Source organism: Melospiza georgiana, chromosome 2 (assembly GCF_028018845.1).
Source record: "Melospiza georgiana isolate bMelGeo1 chromosome 2, bMelGeo1.pri, whole genome shotgun sequence".
Classification (NCBI taxonomy): Eukaryota; Metazoa; Chordata; class Aves; order Passeriformes; family Passerellidae; genus Melospiza; species Melospiza georgiana.
In genome coordinates this window covers 82,374,958-82,400,760 of record NC_080431.1, presented here as the reverse complement: position 1 = coordinate 82,400,760, position 25,803 = coordinate 82,374,958, and the positions used below count along the sequence as shown (strand labels likewise).

Below are 25,803 nucleotides of genomic sequence, written 5' to 3'. Positions count from 1 at the left end.
ATTTCATCCATTTGTGTACATGCACACAGGTGGTCCTGTAATTTCCTGACACCTTGCTATTGTGTATGCTGGATTAAGATTACAAAAGTGATTGAGAATGACATCCTGAGCCTGAATTGTTCAGTTTCTGCCTGGTGTGGTCAAACCTCGTGGCCTTATTACATCTGGCTCTGTGTGTTTTTACTTGTGAAATGAGAGGAAAGCACCCTCATCTCAGCCAGGCCCCTCAGCCTTTCTGTGTGCAGCTGCAGCACAGCTTCTCATCCTGAGTGAAGAAAACCCTTTGATACCTGTGGCCTCCTGGTTTCAGTTTATGGAAAGCCAACAAGAAGGGATTTCAGTGAAAGCAGATTGTTCTGTTCTGCCCTTATACTTCAAGGCAGGTCTCACAATGAAAATACACTTATTTCTCATCAAGATGTAGTGCAGGAGAAAAGCTGAGCAGCAGTGTTCATCAACTCTCCAGGGAATGAAACTCAGTAAGCTCTTGATAAAATGTCAGAAGATTTTATTTTACAACTGATGTGGGATAAAGGCAGTTCTGGGCTCACTACAGAGAAAAGCTAGTGAAAACAGGACTTGAAAGTGGAAGATTCTGTGTCCTTTTCTGGAAAGGATGAATAGTATCTGAGGTTACATTGTACAGACATTGAAAATATTGATAACATGTTTTCCCACTGCAGTTCTGAAATTTATGTCGTCTCTTCCTGTGCTCAGGAAGATTCAGGATTGCTTCTCTTAGCTTAGCCTCATCATCTTCTGAAAAGCAGAATTTTAAAGCTGCTTAGAGTGAGAGACCACAAAACTGGGATCTGGTGTTTGCAAGTGACAGCTGGAGCAGGATGTGGCATGCTCTGGCTGCAGGAAGGCTGTTGTACATTCACAGCAGAGGGGATTCTCTTACTATAACCTGATCCTGATTTTACCTGAAGAAACTCAGGTCACCACTCACCATGTCAGTGGTGTAAGTAAATAATGTTTTCTCCCCTTTCTTGAAAATCTTGTGTCAGAAGCTTGAAGAAGCATTTTCTAAGCCGGTTTCAAAGATTTAGTGGGAAAGAGCACTAATTAAATAAATGTGGGGGAAAATAGGAAGGACCTGTGCAAGTGTTAACAGTGTGTCTGACAGCCTACAGCCAGACCTGCAACTCCAGGTTTTCCTCCAAAAGAGATCTGGGGTGTTTCAAAAGCTTTTTAGATCCTTGTGAGTCTGAAGCACTCTGCTTCCTTTTTAAGATCCTGCTTTTAAAGCTCCTCTGTCAAATATATTAATAGTGAGACCATTGAATTTTCTGGATAAAACTAGTGTAAGTCTCAAAAGTTGCATGTTGAAACAGGAAGATCCACATTTGCAGTATTGGATAAAAATTCATATTAATTCACTGGCTGATGTAGGTTTTCATATTTTCTAGTACTACTTTCATCTACATTGTGGCTTCTAGGTTACCACCCTTCTAGCACTCTTTGTCTCAGTTTGAGTCAGGCAAAGCAGGAAGAAACACAGATCTAACTTCATTAGCACAATTCCTGTTAGAGTTCATTGGAATTGGAAACTCTTGAAATTGTTGTATGTGGAAAAGAAGAGTTCAGTTGTTTTGATGTTGCATCAGGAAGGACCTGAAAGTGGAGGTGTTTGCTCACTTCAGTTTTTGGCTTCTGTGTGGTCTCTGATCCCATCATACCAAAGGGTTTTTTGCAGTCACTTGCTCTCCCCCTGACACCCTTTCTGGCATCTCTGGTTATGCTGAAGGCCTCATACATTTTACTAAACCTTAGGTACAATCTTGCAGAAGGTATCCTTATTTTCTTCACCCAGCAGATCTGATCGTGTCGTGTAACTGTAAGTCTCTTTTTCCAATGTTGCCTTTTATAGACACATCAATATTAATTCTTTCAATTACAGCAATTTAAAAAACCCAACAGATGTGTGTTCAGGTTTGCTGTCCTACTGTGTTAACACAGACAGGTCTGCTTTCCTCCTGCACCCATAATACTGAATTGTATTAATGTGATTACCCAGAACAATTCCCCAGCCAACTGTCTCTTTTAATAAAGTCCATGTTTAAATTTGGAAGTTCTTCTTTTGGCTGTTTCTGAATATGATGCTGTCCAGTGTGCCTTATCATTGATGCTGGAGGTGCTTACTGGCATAGCTGAGTATCCTGGCCATTGTATTTTTTTTGCCTGAAAATGTTCCTTGGTGTCCATAAATGATTAAGGTCAGTTCAGACATTATGAAACAGATGCACGCCCATTAAAACCTTGTTAAAGGTATTTCCATATTTTTTTGCACATGTAATTAATTCAGGTTTGACTTACTGCTTCAGCAGAAGGTGAAATCACTGCTAAAGGATGCAATGGTGAAGTCCCCTGGGTTTGAATTTTGTGAGCTGAATCAGTGTCCTTTTGGCCTGGTGAAAGATGGTAAGAATTTGCAGTTTAGGGATTAAAAGCCTTGGATTCTTCATGGGCCAGGCATCAGCTTGGCCTGGTGAGATCTGGCAGCGGAATGCACTTGCTTTTGGGTTTTTATTCCCTCAGAAACGGCACTAGTCAGTTTTTTGTTTCACCCAAAGACTGTTTTCTGCAGGATTTAGAATTTAAAGTATGTTAATCCACTTTTGAAGTGGAGGATAACAGGAAAGAATAGTTTCTGGTGTTTTCAGAATGCCTGTATTTCCATATATCCCCACCTGGAAAGAAACAGTATCACAGTCAAGACGTCCTCTGTTGCCTGAGAACACTTGGACATCACTCAAAATCTCCAGCAGAATAGAAGAAACTGTGTTAAAACTCCTACTGCCACTAGATGAAAAAGAATATTTTCTAGTGATTGACACTAAGAAATATTATTAAAATCTCTGAATGTTGCTGGAAACTCTTAGAGTTGGTTTTATGTATTGGCCCCCTGTAGGTCTCTGTTTAAGCTGTTTGAGTGCATTATTCAGGAAATTGTACTTTAAACCTGTTTTGGAAGTATCTGTGGAAATCTGTAGCTGTCTTATCAATGCAGAGAAAGTGCTTTCCATCAGCTCTCAGATGAGGTGTCCAGAATGAGATGTGCTTATTTAAATCACTTTTCTCCTTTTTTTTTTTTTTTTTATTTCAACTGATATCTGAAGGTCACTGTGCCCCTGCAAGTTGCATCACCAAGTTTTCTGCAAGGAAGTTGTAGGGAAAGTGGATTGTTGAGGAGGGAAAGTTGTCTGCTCTTCAGATCAGCATTTAACAAGCTTTTGACTTTAAAAAATTTGACTTTTTAGCCCTCTGGGGTGCCAGGTTTTATTTAAAATTGATCTTTACATTTATTCTTTGCTGTGCTTTAACTCTGGGTAAGATTTAATCAATTAGAATAAATCGAGGCTTCCCTCCAGCTTCTGCATTGGCATTGTTTCATAGTGTCAGTATGTTGCTGACAGATACAGATACAGTCAAAACCAAGATTTGTCTTTAGGTGACTGAAAGACTGAAAATATACCAACAGAATGATGTTGATCTTCAGAGGCAATATCCTGTGACAGTATTTAGATTTGGTCTGACTTAGAGATTCCCAAATAGTGCATGGCTAACTCTTGGTGAGGCAACATTTATTGCTAACACTTTTACCTTCAATGCAAAGCTCTCTAAAGCTCTCCTTTGTGTGAGATGAATCACTGTGTCTCTGGCATGCAAGAGAAACCTGGCTGACTCTGGAAATACTTGTTTCATGGGTAGTTTGTGGTGTGATAGATGTGTTTTAATTGAATTTCCTTAAAGGGAAGCTGTAGCTGGACATCCAGGCATTGTTTGCTGGGAGCTATTCTCAGCCTGCACACCAGCAGTCAACAAATGTCATTCAGTAATTTCAATTTGAGCACTGCAAATACCGTTTGGCTCTAAGTTAGAGGGGAAGAAAAGCTCAAGCAGGGAAGTGTTCTAAAAGAAAACCATGAAGGTGGTGTTTTTCTTACCCAACAGGCAGAAAAGACAGGATGATCTTGATTTAGTTACTGTGAAGCTTCACATTCCACAGCCTAATTGCTTTGCAGTGATACTGGCCACAGCCCTTGAGAGGAACATCCCTCCTCAGTGGCAGCAGAGGGTAGGGGTGGAAAAGGAGTAAAGCTTCAGTGGCTAATGCTCCACTTTTTTGAGAGGATGCTGTTTATCATAAGGAAAAAAAAAATCCAAGGAGACTACTGTGATAAATAATCACAGATCTTTGAGAAGTCTTAGCTGATGGAGTGAGTCAGCAGCTGCTTGGTTGCAGAGTTGGTGATCTCAGAGGGATGTCTTAGTGTGGGGAGTGGACAAAAGTTGTGTGATGGTGTACGTGAAGAGGTATCAGTGGTTTTATGACAGTGATGAAAAAAATAGGATACTCATCCAGATCCTTTCTTCTGCTGTCACTTTTTGCTTTATTTGATAGGTTTGAATACTGGGGAGATGCATATACAGTGTGTGAAACATCTAATGGAAGTGAAAATTAGGATGGGCAGAGTTTTACGATTTAATATATTAGTTCACAGACAAAAATTGCATAGCAATGATGAAAAAAACAGATTAGGGTAAGAGGGGTTTTCTTCAGTGGAGGGAATCATTTCCATAAGAAATGGTTGCTCATGTCCTAAGCTAGCATAGAAAACTCCTACTGAAAAAGATAATTCAGTCTCATTTGATGTTAGCTGGAAGTGCAACCTTCTGAATGGCTATTTCAAAAGCATCTCTAATACTTTCTTCTTCTCTTCAATCTCTGGTGTTTGTGAGCTAAATCTGGCAGGGGTGACAATGTGAGGAATTCCTTGCATATGATTTTATGTGTGTTGCCATGTATGTCATAGGCATGACCATTTCTGCCATTTGATGTTATTGTGAAGAAAACTAAAGTGAAAATAGAATACTTAGAAATTATTGTCTTGTCACAGGCAGCCTGGTAAGTGGTGGTAAGTAACTCAAAGGATACTTCATGGAATACTTTCTTCTTTTTTAAACTTCATCACTTCATATTTGCTATGTCTTGACTTTTGCTTCATTTATTATGCTATGTTATTCATGGGCTTTTGAGGCCTGAATGTGGGACTTTAAATGAAGGTTCAGTCCTCTGTAAGGACCTCTTTGCTCATACAAGGACAAGGCTGAAGCAGTTTGTGGTGTAGCAGTTGGGAGTGCTAATGGTTTTCATGCTGCAGTGTCCTGGTTTGAAAAGGAAGTGAGTTTTTTGGGAGTGTGGTGGTCAAACCAGTAGGTGCTCAGGTTTGAATCTTGGCACCTGGTGTGGCCACTGAGGACATGGATATGCCTCTGAGAACCCAGGGGGTTAAAAGCAGAGAACTCCTGGGGGGAAGCTCTCTTGGTTCTGGTGGATATGCAGTAGCTGACTGAGGTGTGTTCATGGGCAAGGATCTGTTCTCATGGTGCAGCTGGGAGCTTTTGCTTGAGTGCTACCAGCCTGTACAGCAAGCTGTGCTCATGGTGCATCTCTGCCCAGGGGTGGCTGAGGTGTTAAACCTGACAGGGCTGCTTACAGTGGGACAGAGTGATGTCAGCTGAGGCCCCCAGACTCCACTCTTGAGCTGGCTGTCTTAGGACCTTTCTTGCTGTAGCCATTTTTTGCTTTTCCCAATTTACAGGTCTCAGCTATCCCAAAGCTGCCTTCTGGAGGACAGCTTTCTTACTCAAGCTGTGTTGGCTGTGACTCAATATCAATGAAATCTGCTGTATGTTTTAGTACTAATTTCTTGTGTGCTTTTAAAAAAGTTTTGCTTTGAATGAGAGGTATAATTTCCTTCTTCTGTAGCATTATTGACACCTAAGGAGACAGTAGGAAAGGGAAATGGTAAACACCCCATCCTTTTCTTACCTCTAAATAATAGAAATAAGAACTTTGGAAGTTAGAAGATAGCTAAGAATCCATCTGCCTGTTTTTCCTTGCAGTATACATGAAGCTCACGATCTGGACCTGCTATGACTGACCCCGACGTCCTCACTGAGGTGCCAGCGGCTTTCAAGCGCCTTGCCAAATACGTGGTGCGTGGCTTCTACGGCATCGAGCATGCCTTGGCTCTGGACATCCTCATCAGGAACCCCTGTGTGAAGGAGGAGGACATGCTGGAGCTCCTCAAGTTCGACAGGAAGCAGCTCAGGGCCGTCCTCAACACCCTCAAGGGTGACAAGTTCATCAAGTGCAGGATGAGGGTGGAGACGGCTCCTGACGGCAAGACCACGCGCCATAACTATTACTTCATCAACTACCGCCTGCTGGTCAACGTGGTCAAGTACAAGCTGGACCACATGCGCCGCCGGATCGAGACCGACGAGAGGGACTCCACCAACCGTGCCTCTTTTAAATGCCCCATCTGCTTCAGCACTTTCACAGACCTGGAGGCCAACCAGCTGTTTGACCCCAGGACAGGTAAGGGTAGGCTAACAGAGTGCTCTAGCTGTGGTTCTGAGTGCTGGACTTTAAGGAGACAGAGCCTTGGGAAAATTCTGTTTGAGTTTAGCCAGAGCTAGGGGGCACTCTGTTTCTGCAGGTGGTAAGTGTTTGAGCAAAATACTAAAGGAGTGTATGCAGGTTTATACAGATGAAAAGGAATCTTGGTGAAATGCTTTTGAGTGTCAAGCAGTAGAGAAATGGAAGTCTTATTGAAGTCACACTGAAGGGTGAATAAGGCAATCTGTCCTTGTTGGAAGCTGTCAGGGCTTCTAGCTGGTCAGAGTGACCCTAAAAAAAGTTGGAAAGTCTCTTTTCCCAGCCTGGCGCTTGAAGAAACAGTCAGGGCTCTTCAGTTCTCGGTCTCAAGGTTGTTTATTGTATCTTATCTATAAAATTCTCTCTCCTGTCCAGCTGAGGTCCGCTCAGCAAGACAGTCAGAGGCACTCTGCCTGCCCCCAGGGCAGTGTTATGTCTTTATACTAAAATCTACATATACAATGTTTACAATTACTTTCCAATACCTATCACCTATGTTAGACAGTGAGCTTCTACTCTAAACCAATCTAAAAGTACCAACATCACAGCAGAGGATGGAGGCCAAGAAGAAGAAGGAGAAAGGCAGGACACACCCAGATCCCACCATCTTGCCTCCTGAACCCCCATTCTAAAAACCCCAAAATCTACTTTTTCACCTTGTGATAAATTCACTATCATTCTACTTAATTTGTCATGGCTTGCAGATCTTCATCTTGCTCCATGGGTCATAATCATAATCAAAACCACAGGCATTTTTGGGCTCTGCCAGGGTCTCTGAGCCCCCTGGCAGGGGCCTTGGCTGCTCAGGACAGCCAGAGGGATGTCCTGGGTTCCGACAGGAAGCTGATGGCTTTTCAGTATAACCTGGTCTCGCCAGTAAACTGTAAGACTTCCAGATAGTTTGTACAGAGGGCATATGTAGAGTTGATTTTAGTTGCTCATGCAAGAAGTGAGTTGTTGCTGTTTAATATTCTCTAGCCTGGTGCACTGTACTGCACAACCTTGTTTCCTGGTGCAAGGCAGTCTCACGAAAGTTAAAAGAAATTAATTACGGTCTTGTCTGTGGTTGGGAGTAAACAAGATTCTTATTCATGTATAAGTCTCAGTGGAAGTGTGTATCTGTCTCATGCATATGAAATGAGAGCCTTTCTTGGGTGTCATTGTCTACTTTCTGCTTCTGTGCCAGGGAATAAAAGGAAGAACACCTGCACCTGATGAGACTCTGTTTTGCTAGTCTAATCTGGGATCATTCTGGGGGGAAAGCAGGGAGGTTAGGTGTTAATTTACTTTTTAATTTTTTTATTTGGAATTCTGTGTCCTGATTTTACTTCCGGAGAAGAGGACAAAAGTTAGGAGAGCTCTCAGATACGTTGAAGTATGATGTTTAGCATCACTGAAGCTTTTAATCTAGGGTTACTCATGTTTAATCTGCCAAGTGCAAACACTCAAGAAATGTTCAGCATCTCATTTTCCCTTTTTCCTGCCTCCAAAGTTAAAAAGCTGTGAAACTCCTTTTACTTGAGCAGCTATGCAGAATCCACTAAGTCAGGTAACAGTGGCTGATGAAGTCCATTGCAGCTCGCTGAGTAAAATCGCTTCCTTGTGGAGCACCAAACCAGCAGTGCCAGCACAGAATTTCTGTGCTCACCACTGAGTGTGGAAACTCTGTGTGCCCTCCACATTTAATTATCATCTGTGGTGGCTGCAGTTGTGTGTGCTGGCTGAAGGGAAATGGTGCTTTTGCAGTTTGCAGAGGTGAGGAGAGAGCAGAGAAGCTGAGCAGAGAGCACGCGCAGTGGGGAGTGTGAGGCGCTGATCCCAAGGGGTCCTGTAGCACTTAGCAGAGGCCTGTGGCCATTGCCTCCCAGCCTGGGTGGGCAGTGAGTTCTGAGAGCAAGGGACTGCCTGTCAAGGAGGTGCTGAAAGTAATAATGCTGAGATTTGGCTTTGATACCAAGGCCTGTGCTCCAGGAACTGATAATGTCAACCAAGGGTCTTCCTGCAGTACAGGCACTGGCTGTGTCCACAATGTGAAATCATTCACTGGCACATGAAGTGTTTTATGTTCTGATGGAGGAAAAGGCTGAGTGCTGTTTTCTCAGCAATTCCCAGGAGTTCTCTCAGTATTTGTGCAAATAACAAGATTGTCAGTTTACCTCCAGTTACTTTCAGTAAGAACATACCTGCCTAGAATTTATATATATTCTGTTTCTCTTTATATTATTTTTAAATCACTGATAGCTTCATCTAGGTCGTGCACATTGATACTGTTGTATGTCTGCTTTATATTGCAGTGGAATGTGTTGTCTCCATGTTTCCTGCTGCCCTGAATTCTGTATTAGAAAAGACCTGAGAGACTCCTGGGTCTTTCACAGAGGAAGCTTGAGAGGTCCAGGCATGCAGAGAAACAAGGTTATTAGACAGTGAAGAGCCATGCTTTTCCAAGAATGTCTTTATCTCCTGTCAGTGCTAAAGATAAACCTCTCCCACTCATGGAAAGTTGTGGCAGTACAACTGTTGAAGGGTAACTAAAAGCCACATAGCTGCAGTCACAGTTGACCTGAACTGCTCTTAGACTGCAGCTATGTTGATATAACTTTGTGTATTAAAAGGCCTGCAGGACCAAAATCTGTTAATCCATGGAGCAGGTAGGACATGGAAGGCATTCTCTGCACCAATCTGGACCAAGCTGCACTTAAATTGAGAGCTTTTTGTTAAAAGATTCCCTCTTTCACTACCTGCCTTTTGTCCTTGTCATTCAGAGAGAGGTGTGATTTAGATGTCCTGTGTTTTCTTCTGCTTTGCTTTCCTCTTTCCTATCTACACCTCAAATGCAAACTCTGAGCAATTGTTGTAGAGTTGGAAGAGTTGTTCTTACACTTCCTTATTAGTGTGGGTGAAGAGGTTTCCAGAACCACTCCATTACTGTGGTCATTATTCTGGAATTTGTGAATCAAGAGGCTTATGAAGAGCCTGTTCATAATTTGGATTTGTAGAGCTCTTTAATTTTTACCACAGCATGTGTGTCTACCTCTTGGGTTTAGCAGACCTTTGTTTCTTATGGGTCAAGTAGCTCTCTTTTGGTTCTGTTCTTTACTCCATCTCTGAATAATGTTGAAATAAACCAAAGTGTTTATTTTTTCATCAGAAAATGTGATTATTGATGGTTTTGGAGGGCAGACACAACTCTGATGAGAAAAAATAATTGACAATGAGAAGGATGTGTTTTCAGGACATGTAAGTACAGATGTGCTTTGACTGCTGTTCAGTTAACTTGGAAAAATATTTTTAACAGAGTAACATGTTTGCCAGTAGAGTAATTTTAAACGTAGGTTTTAAACAGTAGAAGTGTTACTTTCAGAGTGTGTTCCCACTGTTTTTAAAAGCATTATAAGATTTTTTTTTCTCCATCCCTTCTGCCATTGAATGTCTCAACCCAAAAAAAGCTCCAAAGGCTTTCTCTGTTGTCAAAGGTTGAACAACTCTTATCTGGTACTTGAAGGAAGTTCAAGGACAGGATGTGAGACAGAAAGTCAAGATGATGCCAAAAACTGGAGTTTTTCTGCTGCTTCAGCTCACAAGGAGATTTGTGAAAAGTGAAAAGAAAAGCGTGCTGTGTGAAGTATTTGCTTGGTTGGATAACCAGTGAGTGAGTGCCTGTTAACTCTGACCAAGGCATGCCCAGGTCAGGAGTTTCAGCCCCATCTGTTCTACAAGAGGAGCTTGAACAGATCCTCTAGCTGCCATACTTACTCCTCAGTGGTGTTTTTCACTGTTGCCTCCAAAGAAGCTACATCTGCAACCCCTGGTTTTAGAGGCAAACAGCGTGAATACAGCATGATTTTATTGTGCAAAAGTTTGTAGCAAACTTTAGAGGAGCTTTCTGATTGAGGAGTTTGCCTGTCTCTGGGAATTGGTGTAGACTGGGTTGTTACAAGCTAAGCAGCCACTTCTGTGGGTGTTTTATGATCTACAGGTGGGAAAACAATGCTTATGAATGAAAAGTGTCACTTCTAGCTTTGTTTTTCAGGTAGGGTGACTGAGAAACAAAAAAGATTGTTGTTTTCCTGGAATATCCTAGTATGAGCACTTGATCCTTGCCATTCCCTTGTGCCATCATCTGCTGTCTGACTGTACTCTGGCATTTCCTCGTTCTGCACATGAGCAGTAGTTTGCAGCTGCTGCTGTGATGAGCTCTTGGGGAGATGGAAAGTTTCAGCTATTCCCCTGAACAAGATAAGGGCTGTCTCTGGAGGCTGGGGGTATACAAGGAAAGAGTTTAGTTGAGGAGCAGTAAGAAAAGCCATCTGTGGGATGTGTGATGTGAATAACTCTGCTGAGGTCGGTTCTGCCACTCCTGGGCTGACAGTGGACACTGCTGTAAGGGAACACTGGGTTTTCCTGTTTCACCTAGACATAGGATGTTACATTAGTCTCTTAAACCTATGAGAAGAATGTTCTTCTCTCTGCTTTTCATATAGAAACTTCGGAAATTTGGGTTCTGCAGGCCAATCCCGTGAATCGCAGATCAGCCTGAACATCTCGATACCATTTTGTGGGCGGGATGTTGGGAGGATCGAATCCGCCCACGTGCGTTCGGTGCAGTGCGGGGGAAGGACGGCAGGAGCTGCCGGCAGTTTCTCACCCGGCAGAGGGCTCTGTCTTTGCTCTCTCCAGATGGGCTTGCCTTGCTTAATCTATAGAATGTCACAACACTGGAAATTATGTTCATGGATGTGTGTTTCTGTAGCGTGATTAATTGGATCTGGCTGGAGAAGGTCTCTAATGTATCCTACTCTCATACCTTAATCATATTTGTAAATCTAGTGTAGCGTTGGAGTTCTGTCAAATTCAAGGTCAGTTTGAAAGAAAGTATGTGACTAGAAACTGCAAAAGGGAGAGTGAGGTGGAACTGAAGAAGTGGCAGAAATGAGATTCTGCAGTGCATCACACTGGTATTCAGCCCTGGATTTTCTTGGCTATTCTAAATACCAAACTGTGTTAGGATACTCACCAGTGCAGCAAGTGAATTTGATGTTGAAAAATGTAAGGCTAGATGAAGTAGTTTTTCCACTGCTGTCTTCCAAAAATTATATTTGCAATGTATTTTTGCCCAGTTTTTGTGTTTCTTTCACTTCTGTTACTGTGAAGAAAAATCTTGGTGTTACCAGTATGTTGTAATAACTGGAGTTGATCTCTCATATCCATCTATACCTTGTGTCCTCACCATAATATTCAGTTAAATAAGGTGTGAATAGTAGTGGAAATAAAAGGATGCAAGACCAAGTGGGTAATGTGAATCAGAAAGGTGATGCTGGTTGGGGTGTTCTCAATCACAGTTGTAATCACCAAATTATTTTGTTGCTTTTTGAAATCACAGCAGTTAATTACTTGTCTGCTCTTCCTCCTCCCACAATTTGCTCTTGGTTTGGTAAATGATTTTGTGAGGATGTCTAGCTGTTCCTATAAATGCATTGTAATGGTAACATACTGTGTATCTGTATGCCTTTCTTATTCCATGTACTGATAAGAAATTTAATTTGGGAAGAACAAATTGAAGGTGACAATATCAGTTTTATAGAAGGAAAGACAACATCTTGAATATCATTTTAAGCCACTTGTTTTACTGTCAGCCTCTCACAGGTCCTTTGTGTACTTCCTAACAGAATTGCACGTAACACATTCAGAGACTGGTTTTGTGTACCTGTCATAAGGCACTTAATGTCACATTCAGGCAGCCTGTGTGCAGCTGAGCACTTGGATGGTTTGGGCCCCGTTTCTGAGATTAGAAATTTGACTAGGCTTTCATTTTTTTGCTTTGGTCTTGTGTGCTGACTTCTGGAGCTACTGCCTTTTCTCCTGAGTGTTCAGCTCCTTACTTCATCCCCAGTGAGCTGTTCAGAGCACATCTGTCTTCTCATCTTCTTTTGAATTCCCACTTCCTCAGGCAAGTTCTACGTTAACTTCAAAACTTCCTCATCTGATTCAAATTACTTTTGAGCCTGTCCTATCTATTTTGTTAATTTTTTATTATGCTTCCCCTTTTCCCTGCTTTTTTTGCCTTACTCTTTCTTGAGGAGCTCTTGTGTCCATTTCCAGTACATCTCTTTTTGTATCCCTTCCAGCCACTAGAAAAAAAAAAATAATCACATGGAGCTCTTTATTCTATATATTCACACAATGTAGCCAGTCCTGTTTGATCTTTATGCTGTTGTTTCTTGTCCTTTGAGTTCATTGATTTTCAGACATTCTGGGTAGCTCTGTCTGCCATGTAGTGCCATGTATGTGCTAGGTGATGATACCACTACAACAATCTACAGCTTTTAACCAGCCAAAATGAGGGCTTGGCAAGCCTTAATGTAAACAGGCATACTGAAACTTCCCTTGAAAAAGAATGGATTCAGAGCAGTTCTGCTTTGAACAACTTCAAGTTCTGTGAAGTTGTGTGTTTTTGTTATCATTGTTAGCTTTCCAAGTGCATAAAAACCCATCAGTGTGATTTTCCTTGACTCTACAAGCACATTTTGTTTGTCTGTGCTGCCACTGAGAGCTTTTGGCAAACACCAGCAGAAGGAAAGTGTCCATGCTCTGCTTAGTTTTTCTATTTCTAGTCCAATTCCTGGCAAAATCTCCAAGTGTATTCCTGTCAGCTTCACTCTGCTTCAGCTTGATAAGGCTTGGAGCCACAGGGAAAGGAAAACTGAGAAAAACATATCAGAATTAATGCATGTTTTCCTCAAAGTAAGAATACTCTGTAGAGTGACTTAAAGGTTACATCTGTAACTTGAACCCATTCCCTGTGGGTTGGGCACCCTGTCTGGAAAATAACCAGCTGGTCTTGCCATGGATCTCTCAGCTTGATGGGGAAATAGGTGAAGGTAGGGTTAGAACCTAAAACAGCAGCCAAGAGGATAAGCTGCTGCCTGTAGAATGCTGCCTGATCACTTCCCTGTCTTCCACACTGACCTCTGGCTGGAATGCTTGTGGTCTTAGATTAAAAAACCTATCTGATAAATGCATGCCCTGACTTACAATATTGATGCCTTTTTGTTTGTTTGTTTTATCTGTGAAGGACATTTTATTATTTGAAGTACAAGAAGTAATTGCCCTTCAAGTAAAGGTTATCACTTTAACTTCTTTTAGCTTTGCAAATTGAAATAGATTGCAGCAAGATCTCTGTGAAATCTGTGAATATTGCTAAGCCATTTATAGTGATGAAAGCTGAACTGCAGCATTCCTTTCTTTTATTCTAGTGACTTGTTCTTTTGAAACTGCATCCTTGGTAATATTGTCTGTGCAGGGTGTTACTCTTTTAGGCATGGGCATCATGGAGAATCCTGTAACTTGTGTTGCAGTCTCTCTGCTATTGGATGCAATTCAAGGGTGTAGTATGTTGGCTTGGTTGGTATTTTGGTGTAGTCTTCTCAACTGAAAGAAAACTCACCTATCTGTGGTTCCCACTGGGCTTCCTTTGGATAACCCCTCTGTCCAGTTGTGTTTTCTTGGCTTAGTGTCTGGCCTAATTTATGCACAGTAGGACCAAAGGAAGAACTCTATCAGCTCACACCTGCTGGGGTTGTGCATATGAGCTGCAGCAGGAAAGGCTTCCTCTCTTCCAGTTTATAGTGAATACATGTTAAATCATCTGATGCTTCTGAATTAACAATAATTTGATGTATGTCTCGTGCAGTCCAATTTTTGAATGTTTAATTTACCTTTCCAAGAGAAATGTCTTTGCTTAAAAATTGTGTTACAGTAATTTTAATTTACTTGAGATAAAAATGATCTGCACACTGAGATGAATGAGCAGCGTGGTATTCCTCTAGATAATATAAAGTTGTTCTTAAGGTGCTGCTGGTTTTTTCGTAAACATTAAAGGCTAAATTGTTCCCCTTCTCCAATTGCAAATCCAGCTCATCAGGAAAGGGAAACTGTAGCATGAATATAGGTTAATGTCGTTATTAAATGCTGAAGGAAATTTGGTTAATATCTTAAATTTTCTCAAGTTTACTGCCTACATTATGGTCAAGAAATAAATCCATATAGGGGCAGTTCCATATACACATTGCAATCTGTGATCAAGTTGCTATTTCACAGCTGAGTTACAGCACTGCTTTGCCCTTAGAGCACCTTGCATGCCTCATTCTCCACTGATAACCTGCTGTGGCCTCCTGGCAGAGCTTATTAACTTGTATCCTTTACAGTGCTCTAGAGAAATGTATTTTAAACTGCTGACTGGGCCCCTGGACTCTCTTTGTATAGCTGTGCTTGGTTCTTAGCCAGAAAAAAGCTGCTGTCTTTTTGGCTTTCAGTGTAAGATGAGAGTGATAGTGCTGGGTGTGTTCTCTCCCAAAGTGCTGTCAGGGTGCGAGCTGGAGGCTCAAGTGTGCCCATCCTGTACTGATACGTGTTTTCCAGAGCACGTTGCAGGTCAGGCATGGAGCTTGAAGAAAGAAAATCTGTCGACCCATGTTCAGGTAAGTGATTTTGCCACTTGAGGAATGAGCTTTTTTGCAATTTAGAGTTATCAAGGTTTTTTTCCTTGAACAATGTAAGATTTGGGAATGCAGAAAGAGGAGAGTGGAAGTGCAGACAGAGATCATGGGGTCTCAAGTGCAAGGCAAGATGCACTTTAGAAGATAAGTAAACAGTCCAGTGTTCAGTGTTCCACCTCAACTGTGCTCTCCTGAGGGAGGCAACAATAACAGAGGCATGAAACCTACTTGGTGAAGATTTGCACTTCAAAAGGATTGGCAAGGCTTTTAATTCTCTCTACCAGGGATGGCCAGGAAGGGCATTTCATCAGAACACAGCATCCTGTCTTCATTGATTAAAAGAAATCTGGGTGTCAGAAGGGAACAGGCAGCTGCTTTGACGGAAGAGGAGAAAGCTCAGTAATACAAATCTGTTCTGAAAATGCCAGTCTAAAATTGCATCATGGAACCATTCTTTTTCTCTTCACAGCCAAAGATTTTCTTTTTCTTGGGCTGTTTAATAGTTTTATTCTTCCTTTCTTGTTTCTTCTTGGAGACTTAACATGAATTAACACAACTGGCTAATAATCTTTGGTTGGTTTGGAACCAAGGTTCTTTGGTTGTGCTTACAGGTGGAGCTAAGGCAGGCTGTCTTTTCTGGATTCCTTTTGCTGTTAGTCTGAAACACTATGATCCAGTTTGCTGACTTCAGGCTGGGGAAAACAGTTAAACCACTCTGCTTCTGAAAACAATCCTGTTGACAAGTAGATAAATGCCTTTGGAAGTTTAACTGCATGACTGGAGTATCTAAACTCCTAGTCCATGATTATGGGAATACTTGAATACGGTAGTTTTAAGTTGCAAAGAGATTAGCAACTTCTGAATGTAATTCAGTGGAGCTGAAAGAAGAGATACCTTTTTAATTTCCATAATAATTGCACTGAGCTGCTGAAACGGATTAAAAAGGGGTTTGTTTATCTACCCTGAAGCCTAAAAAGCGGTGAGGACAAGGATGTAACTTGACCATAAAAGACAAAAGATTAGGTGATTTGTGAATCTTCACTCAAGCTGAAATGGAGAGGTGGCAGTCTCAGTGGTTCTTCCTACTCTGTGAACAAGATCCCATGAATATATGATTGTTGTTGGGAACAGGGCACATCAGTTTTCAAAACAAACAAAACCCTACAAAACTTATCTGAATATTCTTTTTGTATGAGAAGACAATAAGAGCTGGAATTAAATTGGCTGATCTGTGTGTCTGTGCAAAAATATTGGTGTAAAAATTGTAAAAATGTCAGAGAAGCAGATGAAGGAAGAGGCAATAATTCTTGCCTGCTGTATGTGATGCTTTATCAGCTAAAACTTTGGGCTGCTTCTGTGCTTGACTTGATCCTTTTTTGTATTTTATGGAATTTAACTCAAGGAAATCTGTGTGTTTTCAGGACACAGTTGAGCTGCTTAGTATCACCCAAATATTTTTATGTGATAACCGAACATCGCGTGTCTAGGCTGGAATGTTTTTGTTGAGGATTGAGTTCCTCAGTCCTGCCTGTGGTCCTCCCTCTCAGCCAAGGGTCTTGCCACTGGTAAATGCTTTGGTGATTCATCTTAATCTGCCTGGAGCTGGAAGTTAATGACCCACAAAAGCAGTAACTTGTAAAGCTGACAGGAACTTGCTGCTTTCAGGCAACAAAGGCTGCTGTGCTTCTCAGCAGTTTAGTATTTGCTTCCAAAACACGATCCTGGTCTGCATCTGAATCTGTAGTACTCATTCAGGAATTGGAGTGTTGAGGATCTGCCACCTTGTTCTCAGGACTGCAGTGGTTACAGTCTAGTGAAGGAAAAACTGCTACATTTGTGGGACCAGAGAAGATGTGGCTGAGCCTGAGTTTGACCTGTGCCCATCAGCATGCAGCTTTTAGCTCCTCCTTAATGCTCCTTGGGTGACTGTGTTGGTTGGATACCACAGCTTAAACTGGGCATGAGCTCCAGAGATCCCCCCTCTATCACATCCTTATTTGGCTTTATCAGTTATTACTTAGGTTCTCTGACTTCCAAATGGGAAATGTATAACACTTTTTCCTCACTTGCTTGATTTGCCTGGTTGGGCTGACAGTTTTTGAAGCAGAACTTTTTCTACCAAATATTTTTTGCAGAATACCAGTTCTGTGCTATTTTGAACTTCTGTATCCCACATGAGTAGGACCAATGCCTCATGAATACCAATGAGTCTCTGCTGGACTTCAGCACCATTCTGAAATTTTATGTTTATATTTAACTAGATGACAAAATTATAAACAAATGTTTACAAATTTCTGAGATTCTTCTTTGTTCAGCTGTTCTCTTGGATTAAAAGAGACTTTGTTACCTTGTTAAATAAATAATTTATAACCTGCTTCTCCCTCTTCAGAATACAGGTAATGAGTTTTATCTCAGATTCAAAATCATTTGAGCACTGCTGCTCTTGCATCTGTGAAAGAAAGGAATAAGAGCTTGCTTCTCTTAACCCCTTTTTATTTGCATTTTAGTTTATTAGCTCACTTCTATCATCTCTGGTACATTTCTAATAGCAAGATGACAATTTGCCTTGGAGTTGTGCCAGTTCTGCTTGCTCTGGTGGAAGCATTTGTGGCACCAAGCATGAGTGCGTGCTTAAGGAGAGGGAAAGCAAATGCAAGTAAACAGCACAGCAGGCCTGCTCTTTGAAACTCCCTGTGAGGGCTCAAAGATTTGCAATTAATGTCCCTATGCTTGTTTATAATCAGTTTTGGAAGAGCATTAAGACCCTGTAAGCTACTGAATGCTGAAAGACAGGAAATCGGGTTTGGAAATCTGAGAATTAATTTATGTAGTTGTTGTTTGTTTTCATCTCAGATCACTGCCTGCATCAGAATTTGTGCAATAAAACATTTTTAATATGTAGTCACTGATTTTTTATTAAGGCTATATAAAGTCACTTTCTTTAATGTAATGGCAGTGTTTGCTTACAGGTATGCTGTACAATTTCATAGTGTCAAAACATTGATTCCTCGACTTGTGATGACTCTTCATTTAAGATCTTCTGTCAGCTGTGATGCAAAATCCTTTAATATAGTTTGTGATACACCTTTTAGGTTGCTGCAGTTAAAACTTGGAATTGATCTCTTAGAAGTTTGTTCTCTTTGTTTGAGAATATCCTGTATGATATAGTTGCAGGCAGAGACACTGATTTGGATTGTCTGCATGAATCTTTGTAGGTGCAGAGTCTGAATGGTGATAGAGGATTTTGTTTTGAAACCTATTCTGCCAATCCAGAAGTGCCTTTTTAAGGCTCACAGCCATCATCTGTAAGCAGTATAGAAAGTAAAGTGCAGGTATGGAAAAAAAGAAATGGATGCTTTGGACTTCACTAAACAGCATCTTGTTGACTAATGAAAATTTATGTAATTCATACAGACAGTTTTTTATTCCAGTTGTGTCTTCTACCGAGGATTTTCCACCTTTTCCAATTTTGACTTGATAGTACATAGCATATGCACCTAAGAGTCTGCATTCAAAATCTTTAGGAGAAAGTATGAAATTGAAATGAACCAGGACAGACTTTTGAAATGCCCTCTAAGGCTAACAGTAAGCAATGGGTTTTTTTCTAAAAGTGGTGTTCTGCACCAGGTGTGCAATCATTTTGTGATTTATTTATCTGGACCATGTTTCATTAGTTTGCTGATAAGCATCTAGAACAGTTGAAGACTGTCTCTTCTTCCAGCCAAAATAGATTGCTTCCTGTTTTTCTCATTATCCTTTTTCTTATCTCATTATCCTTCTCTAAAACTTAAAATTTGGCTCACTTTTTTTTCCCTCTTATAATTCATACTCCTGATCAGTTCCCTCCTTAGGGGTAAATTCTCTTCCATGCTTTAGCCTCCACCAATATCCAGTTTTCCTGAATGTCTTATGGAGTACAGCCCCTGACAAAATGGGCTGAGTGTCAGCTGTCCTGCACCCTTCCCCAGTCCTGAATTCCACTCACTGGATCTCTGCCATCAGAGTTATTTTTCTCTGCATTAACTCAAGGTAAACGCTATTCCTCACTGGACTGCAAGAGATTAGATAATGTCTTTGGAAATAGGAAGGAGGAGAAAAGGCCATCTGCAGCAGTCTCCAAAGTGGGATGCATGCAAAACAATCCATCAAGGTGGGAGGAGTACTAAGGAAATATTTTTTGTAACATCAATAAAAATCTTCTAAAACAGTTTTTCATCTTAATCTTGTTCCTAATTCTATTTTTGTGTATGCTTTATAATATATAGCATATTGTTACAGTCTTACATGTATAATTTATAGATAAATATTCTTATAGTTTGCTCAAAAGTTTGTTTTACTGATGGCTTATGCAATCAAAAAAGTGATCTGGAGCTTCAGATTTCCTCTTTTCTCTTCCAAAGACAACTTCCAGTCCCTTGCCCATGTCAGGATCTTATTATGGAAGGATCTTATTATCTTTAATCCAGAGCATTATGATTTTGTTATTTGAGGGTTAAATCAGACTTCTGATTTGTTTATAAATTTGAAAGGCAGTGTTTGTGCTCTTGAGAAGACTCACATGGATTTTAATAAAGCACCTTGATCTCCTGCTGACTGCTTTTGTCAAAAATCTGAATGTTTCTTCTTCCTTCCACTGGAATCTTTGTCTGCTTTCCTTGACCCTGAAATAAACTCCTTATACACACTGAATACAGTGCTGTGAAATTGGGAGTTTTCTGGCATCTTTAACCAGTCTCACGTGTTTCTGTGCATCCCTTTGGATGTGCATCAGATAAAAAGGACTGCTGTGACTCTTACATGATGAACAAGCTGAAAGGCAGTCCTTGGAGCACGCACAAGAGGATGCCACTAACTTTGTAGTGCTGTTCTACATCTTCTGCCCAAGGAGAATTGACACTATTCCAGTTTGGGATTGCAGTGTAACAAGTGTTTGCTTTTGTGCCTGCTTCCCATGAAAAGCTCTTCTCTTCTTAACACTGCATGTTGCAGCTGAGCAAGGTTATGTGGTTTGAGGTTTTGCTTTTGTTTTTGTCCTCTGTTACCTTACTTTGTCATAGCTCTAAGGAAAAACATCCCTGTGTATTCAAATGGAACCAGAACAAATTGCTTCATTCTTCAGGTTGTTGTGAGTGAGGCAAAATTATTTTGGAAACGTTTAGGAAAGTTGGAGCTTTTTGTTAAAAGAAAAGCCAGCAAAAGTGATAGGATCTTGGATTGTGTAAGGAAAGATGCTTATCTGTGTGGATAGGTAATATTTGATGGAAACTTTCTCTGCAAAAGAGTATGTTTAGTATAGTAGTAGAGAAGTACTCAGAATATTGTTTCTTAGATTTTTCAAAAATGTATACATGCAAAAATTTATTCAGGATGCAAGGCAGAGTAAAAAGTCTATTGACATTGGACTCTAGAAGTTACTGCGGTGATGAGCATGAAATATCTAAATAGAATTTTCTGGCTTGGGTTTAAGAAGGGTGAAAAACTGATATTAAAAAAATCAGGAAATTAGCATTGTTAAGGTCGATTTTCAACTTTATTTCTTCTGTACATAAACATTTGACACAATCTGCATATGCCCTTTCTTCTCAGAAGAAATACAAGATACTGTTTTTCTGCCAATGAGTTTTCTGCCTTGTATGCTGTATCAGATAGTGTATGCTTGCACTAAGCTGCTCTTTCATGTATAATGTTAAAATATGCTGGCACTCTTAGCTGCTAAATTAATTAATTAAAAAGAACTAATAATTGTGTCAGTAATGTTCTTCTCTGATGGCAATAATTGACAGTATTGCAGTGAGGTCTTGTGAAAGTATATATAAATGTAAATAAAGTGCATGGGTAGATGTATGATGTGTTCCTAATTGCAAACAACTTGGTGACAAACCTAGATAGAGACTCTGACTTCAGGCTTCTAAATTATCATCCTCAGAGAAAACTTGAAAGGCTGGGATATTGTTATTTTCTTTCTGATGCCACTATCTAAAACTGTAGAACCTTTCATCTGCCTGTGCCTCAAAATATGATATTTAGAGTGGCACTATTCATTAGTTAATTCTGCTAAAGTAAAAGGAAAATGCAGCTCAGGAAACTGATGCAGATAACTCTTGTATTCTTTTGAAGACTTTGGAAGGAAGCCAAAATTAGTGTCAACAATGCTTTTGTTTAAAAAAAAAAATACTTGCAAAACATTAGAAAATGTTCCAGTAATACAATTCAGTAAATGGGAGAGAGGGAAAGGGAGTCTTTCCAAGCGTGGGTACTGATACTAGACAAGGTATTAATCTTCCTAATTTTAGGCATTTACAGAGCAGCCATGGACACTTGAGGAATAAGAAAACTGCAAACAGAGCATCCATCTTTCTGTTTGCTGCCAGTGAAGGGAGCCCTGCAGACCAGTAGCCCCTGTGTTCTTGTCTGGTTTTAAGTGTCCTAAGTTCAGTGGAAGTTCTTCCTGCCTGTCATGTGCACCATGGGAATGGCAGTTCCATTCTGGACTCTGGAACACCTACTAAACTGGCAGGAGCTAAAGCTAAGCTCACATATGGTCTGGTGTGTATTAAACTTCTGTGTAGAGTAACCCAATTCAGAAGAGACATTGAGCTGTGCTACAAAAATAACAGGGTTTAGTTTTCTTCAAGAAAGCTATTCATTAATAAAACTTCTTGTTTGTGAAATCAAACTCTATCCCTTAGGATAGTTTTTGTGCTAGTCATTATTGTTTGGCTGTGCTTTATATTTTGAGTTGCTAAAAGCATGAATAGCAGACAGATCACAAATATCATGGCTCAGATTCTGTACAGTGTTTCAAGTATGAAAGTAAAATTCCTCGTGTGTACTTTGTTGTCATGACCCCTGAAACCATTTTAAAGTGTGAAGGTTCAAGCATGTCACTTGTTTGGGTTTTTTAGTGGTCATTGCCTAAATGAATTCAGGTTGGATTAAGCTCCCTTCCAGCTTTGAAATCCAGTCTGCCAAAGGGAGAGGGTGTGCCTCACAGCATACCTTGCAAGGGAGTGTGCTAGGAGCAAGAGAAAAGAAATGTGAGGATTGAGAATTTGTCATAGGACTCAACCTGCAGTTTTTTACTCTTCTTTCAGCCTGCATGTGTTGGAGACTGGGAAAAGAGGACAAGAGCGTCAAGAGATGTTCAGTGCCAAGTCAGACATAAAATCACCTGTTAAAGTAAAACACACAGCTGGGACTTTCACTTGAACAGGTTAGCAGATGGTCTGTCAGTCCATGTGTAAGGCACTGGTGCAAGTGTTTGCTACAGTCCCAGCAAGAAAGGCATTCAGGCTCTGTGGGGTATTGATTAAAATATCAGTTATTGGTACTAACAAGAGGGCAAGGGAGAATGGATAATCATACAGGCCTCCAGAGGGGTGTGCTTCCTGGTGCCTTTCAATTACTGTGACCCTGGCTCACTGGCTTCCAGCATAAACATAGTCTAAAACTGGCAGTCTGTTGATTAAAATGTACAGGAGAAAGCCTGAAACAAGAGACACAGCATTTGTGAACCAGAATGTTGATGCAGAATCAGATTTTCCAATGAAAGATGTTGTTAACAATTCTATTTATTAAACAGCCCTCAGTGGTGGGAGGGAAGTTCTGTTTCAATTTTTCATACTTGGTTTTTAATTTTATGTTTGTGGCTTTAAAACCATGTGTGTTTCTGCTTTGAAAAATAGATACAAAATTGGGAATGAGTATACAGTAAAATTATCTGCATTTCAGAATATGCTGAAGGTTATTTTCAGATACAGTGCAGGGCTAGAAGAGATAGCCATGTCATCATCCTTCTCTGAAGCTGGGTAAATTTAACCTTCATGGCTGGCATATTCCAGGCTTCTTATCCTCAGTTTTTCATAATACCCTAACCTAAAGGGGTTTTTTACCCCGAATTAAAGCTGTGAGTAATCTTTTTATGTATGTGTGAAATGAAAGAACAGTTTGTCACTGTTTTCATTGCTGTAATACCCAAAATTTGCTGTTCTCTGCCACCACCTTCTTAAAACTAAACAAGTCTGTCTTCCCAATTTTTCCCTAATGAAACATGTATTAAGCTGTATCATTTGGTTCATTTGGAATTTTTACAATTGGTCCCTAATTACAAGTATGGATTCTGAAGCTGCACCTGGTTTATCAGGAGGAGATATTCACAGGGAAGAGCAAAGCAGGATAACATACTGTGGAGAGTAACAGTCATAGTCATGCATGACTTAGTTATTAATACAGCAGCCAGATTTTCTCTTACTTTCCTTGCAGCACAACAAGTTTGGTTCCTGGCTTTGTCCTCATAAACCTGAGGTTCTTTGCAGTGTGCTGCCAAAACAATTACCCCCTTCTGGTCACCCCCTTCCTTTTTTTCTTTTTTTTTTCTTTTCTTTCTTTTCTCTCTCTCTTTTTTTTTTTTTTTTTTTTTTTCCTGCTAACCCAAATGCCATATTTTCTACCAATCTCTACTGAATTTCTTTATATTTATTCCAAGCATTTCTCTGTTTGGAATGGCAATCCTGTCTCCTAAAGCATTGATAAGCCCTACTCTTTCTTTAAATTGTGAACTAAATTCACAAAATTTAGTTACCTGACACTCACTTGAAAATACTGTGATCAGGGCCTTGCTTCATTCCCACCTGATACCAAATTACTGATGGTTACTCACTGAGAATATTGAGAATATTTTTGAGTTGTGCATCCTTCTTATTGTCATTTCACCTGTAGCCTTTCTCCCTGGTGAGGATATTTCTTAGGACAGTCCAGCATCAGTTTACATCACACCTAATACCTGTTCCTCAGCATTTGCAACTATGAGATCTCCAGGAAGACAAAGCCAGGATATTCAGAGTGATGCCAGATTGGAGGACAAGAGTCTAAACTGATAAATGACCTTTTCACTTTGAGCAAGACTTCCCAGAGATGTTGTGCAGTCTCCACCCTGGGGAGGTTTCAAAGCATCAGTAGATAAAGTTGTGAGCAGTCAGGTCTGATTGCCCTCATTGGTGCAAGAGGCTGGACTGGAGACATGCTAAGGTCCATCTATGTTTCTATTCTTTCTCAAATCTGATCTTTTTACTCTTTATGTTTGTCCTCCTGAGATTTTGATAGTTCCTCTTATCCCAGAGTCTGCTTTCAACAATTCCCTGTTCTCTGGGGGAAACATCATCAGATCTTGCTGATGGTGTATCACAGATGTGTAACTTGTTTTGCCAGCTGTACAAAGCCTTAGGTTCCAGCTGATTTCCTTCTTTTCTTTATTACATCATATCAGTTCCCACATACAGTGTTGTCTACAGGCAGTTTGCTGGTGACAGCAACACTTGTGAGCAGTGACACAGCCACAGGACCCTGTCATTGCCACCTTCTGGACTGTGCTTCTGTACCTGCAGGTGGCAAGCATGGCCATGCAGTTACAAAATGAACCTCCTCACTGCCCTGTGCCTTCATCAAGCCTGTCTTTCTCCCATCCCCCCAGCTTCCTTCCCCATGAGATGTAACATCTTGGTGCTCCTTCTGAAAGGAAATTATTTAATCTAGTCTGTGCTACACCAGGGATGTGTACACTAACTGGCACAGCAGCACAGCTCACTTGGGCCAGTGTCTGTCTGTGAACACTGCATAGTTTTAATTTTTCAGTGGTGCACTGAAGTGATCAAAAAAGCTCTTATGTTGCGATTTTGGGCAGACCTCAGAAAAAGTAGGCATGCATATTGCCATCAGTAACTGGTCCACATCCATCACTTGCCCCTAGTTCTCCTACCAGCTTGGCCTGTTCATTTAACCTTATCTAGCTTGCCCTTGGAACTGAAAGCCCAGCAGGTGTTCCCTGTCTGCTGGAGGAGAAGAGGTGCAGAACCCTTTTTGCTCCCTGGGATGCTGTGTGTATCCATCTGTTTCCCACCCATGGTGGCACTCAGGGGTGTGTGACTGGACTGCACCTCCCAGCACAGCACTTCCAGGGGAAGGCTGCCCTTCCTGCCATGCTCTCTGCACTGGAGGGAGCAGGGGCTGGTTAAAAATAAATTTGGGAGCAGATGGTGAGGCAGATTATTGTTCATCCTAGGGTGATGATGATGATGTGCCAGCTAACTGCTGGTTGTCTATCAGAATTAATCAGAAGCTGTTGTGGCACATGATCAGTGAAGCCACTGCTCCCCCTGAAAAAGGGAAGAAAGAGCAGAGATACAGCTCTGTAAAATAAATTGTTGGAAAAACACTTGTTTTGACGAAGAAGTTTCTAATGGAGAAAAGACTCTAATAAGCAAAACAGGAATGTTTTTAGGATTTGAGTTTTTTTAAAATGTGCTAACACTTTTATATATCTATGGGTATGCTTTGCTTCTGAAAAGCAACTGGGAAAATTTGGTCACTTTCTTCTTGCATTTATTTCACTGGAATTGTAGATAATCTGAAATAAAAAGATTTAAGAGGTTTATAGGACCCTTTACAAGCACTATCTCTATTGCTAGTATGAAATGTTATCCATGAATGCACCTGTTTTGGATTTGTGATCAGTGTCAAGGGAGAGGACTTGACACTTGCTGTGCTCAAAAAACTTCACAAATGTTAAATCTCTGTACTCACAAAACAGACAAGGCAGAAGCTGAAACCCACTGAGCTGAAAGGCAGTATCAGTTCTGATGCTTTAGCAATCTGAAGGGTAGTTTAGCCCTGTTACCTTCTTTTTCACTCACGAGGTTAATGAAATGGTTTAACAATTAGCAGTGATGGATCACGTTAAGAAATAAAACAGGAAGTGTGTTCTTGATTATTGTTAATTAAAAATAATGGTAATTTTTAATTACTTAGTCCACTTAGATAACCTGTCAGTCTATTTTGTTAAGCTACTAACGTGTTAAACCA

The 25,803-nt window shown here is 40.7% G+C and overlaps 1 protein-coding gene across 1 annotated transcript in view; it reads left to right on the top strand.

The window, feature by feature from the left end:
- The window catches only part of GTF2E1 (general transcription factor IIE subunit 1), a 49,269-nt gene that overhangs the window by 1,987 nt on the left and 21,479 nt on the right, over nt 1-25,803 (top strand). Inside the window, exon 2 of the mRNA XM_058019055.1 lies at nt 5,914-6,391. Within this exon, the coding sequence (XP_057875038.1) occupies nt 5,944-6,391 (448 nt within the window). The 5' untranslated portion in view covers nt 5,914-5,943. The remainder of the gene's footprint in view (nt 1-5,913; nt 6,392-25,803) is intronic.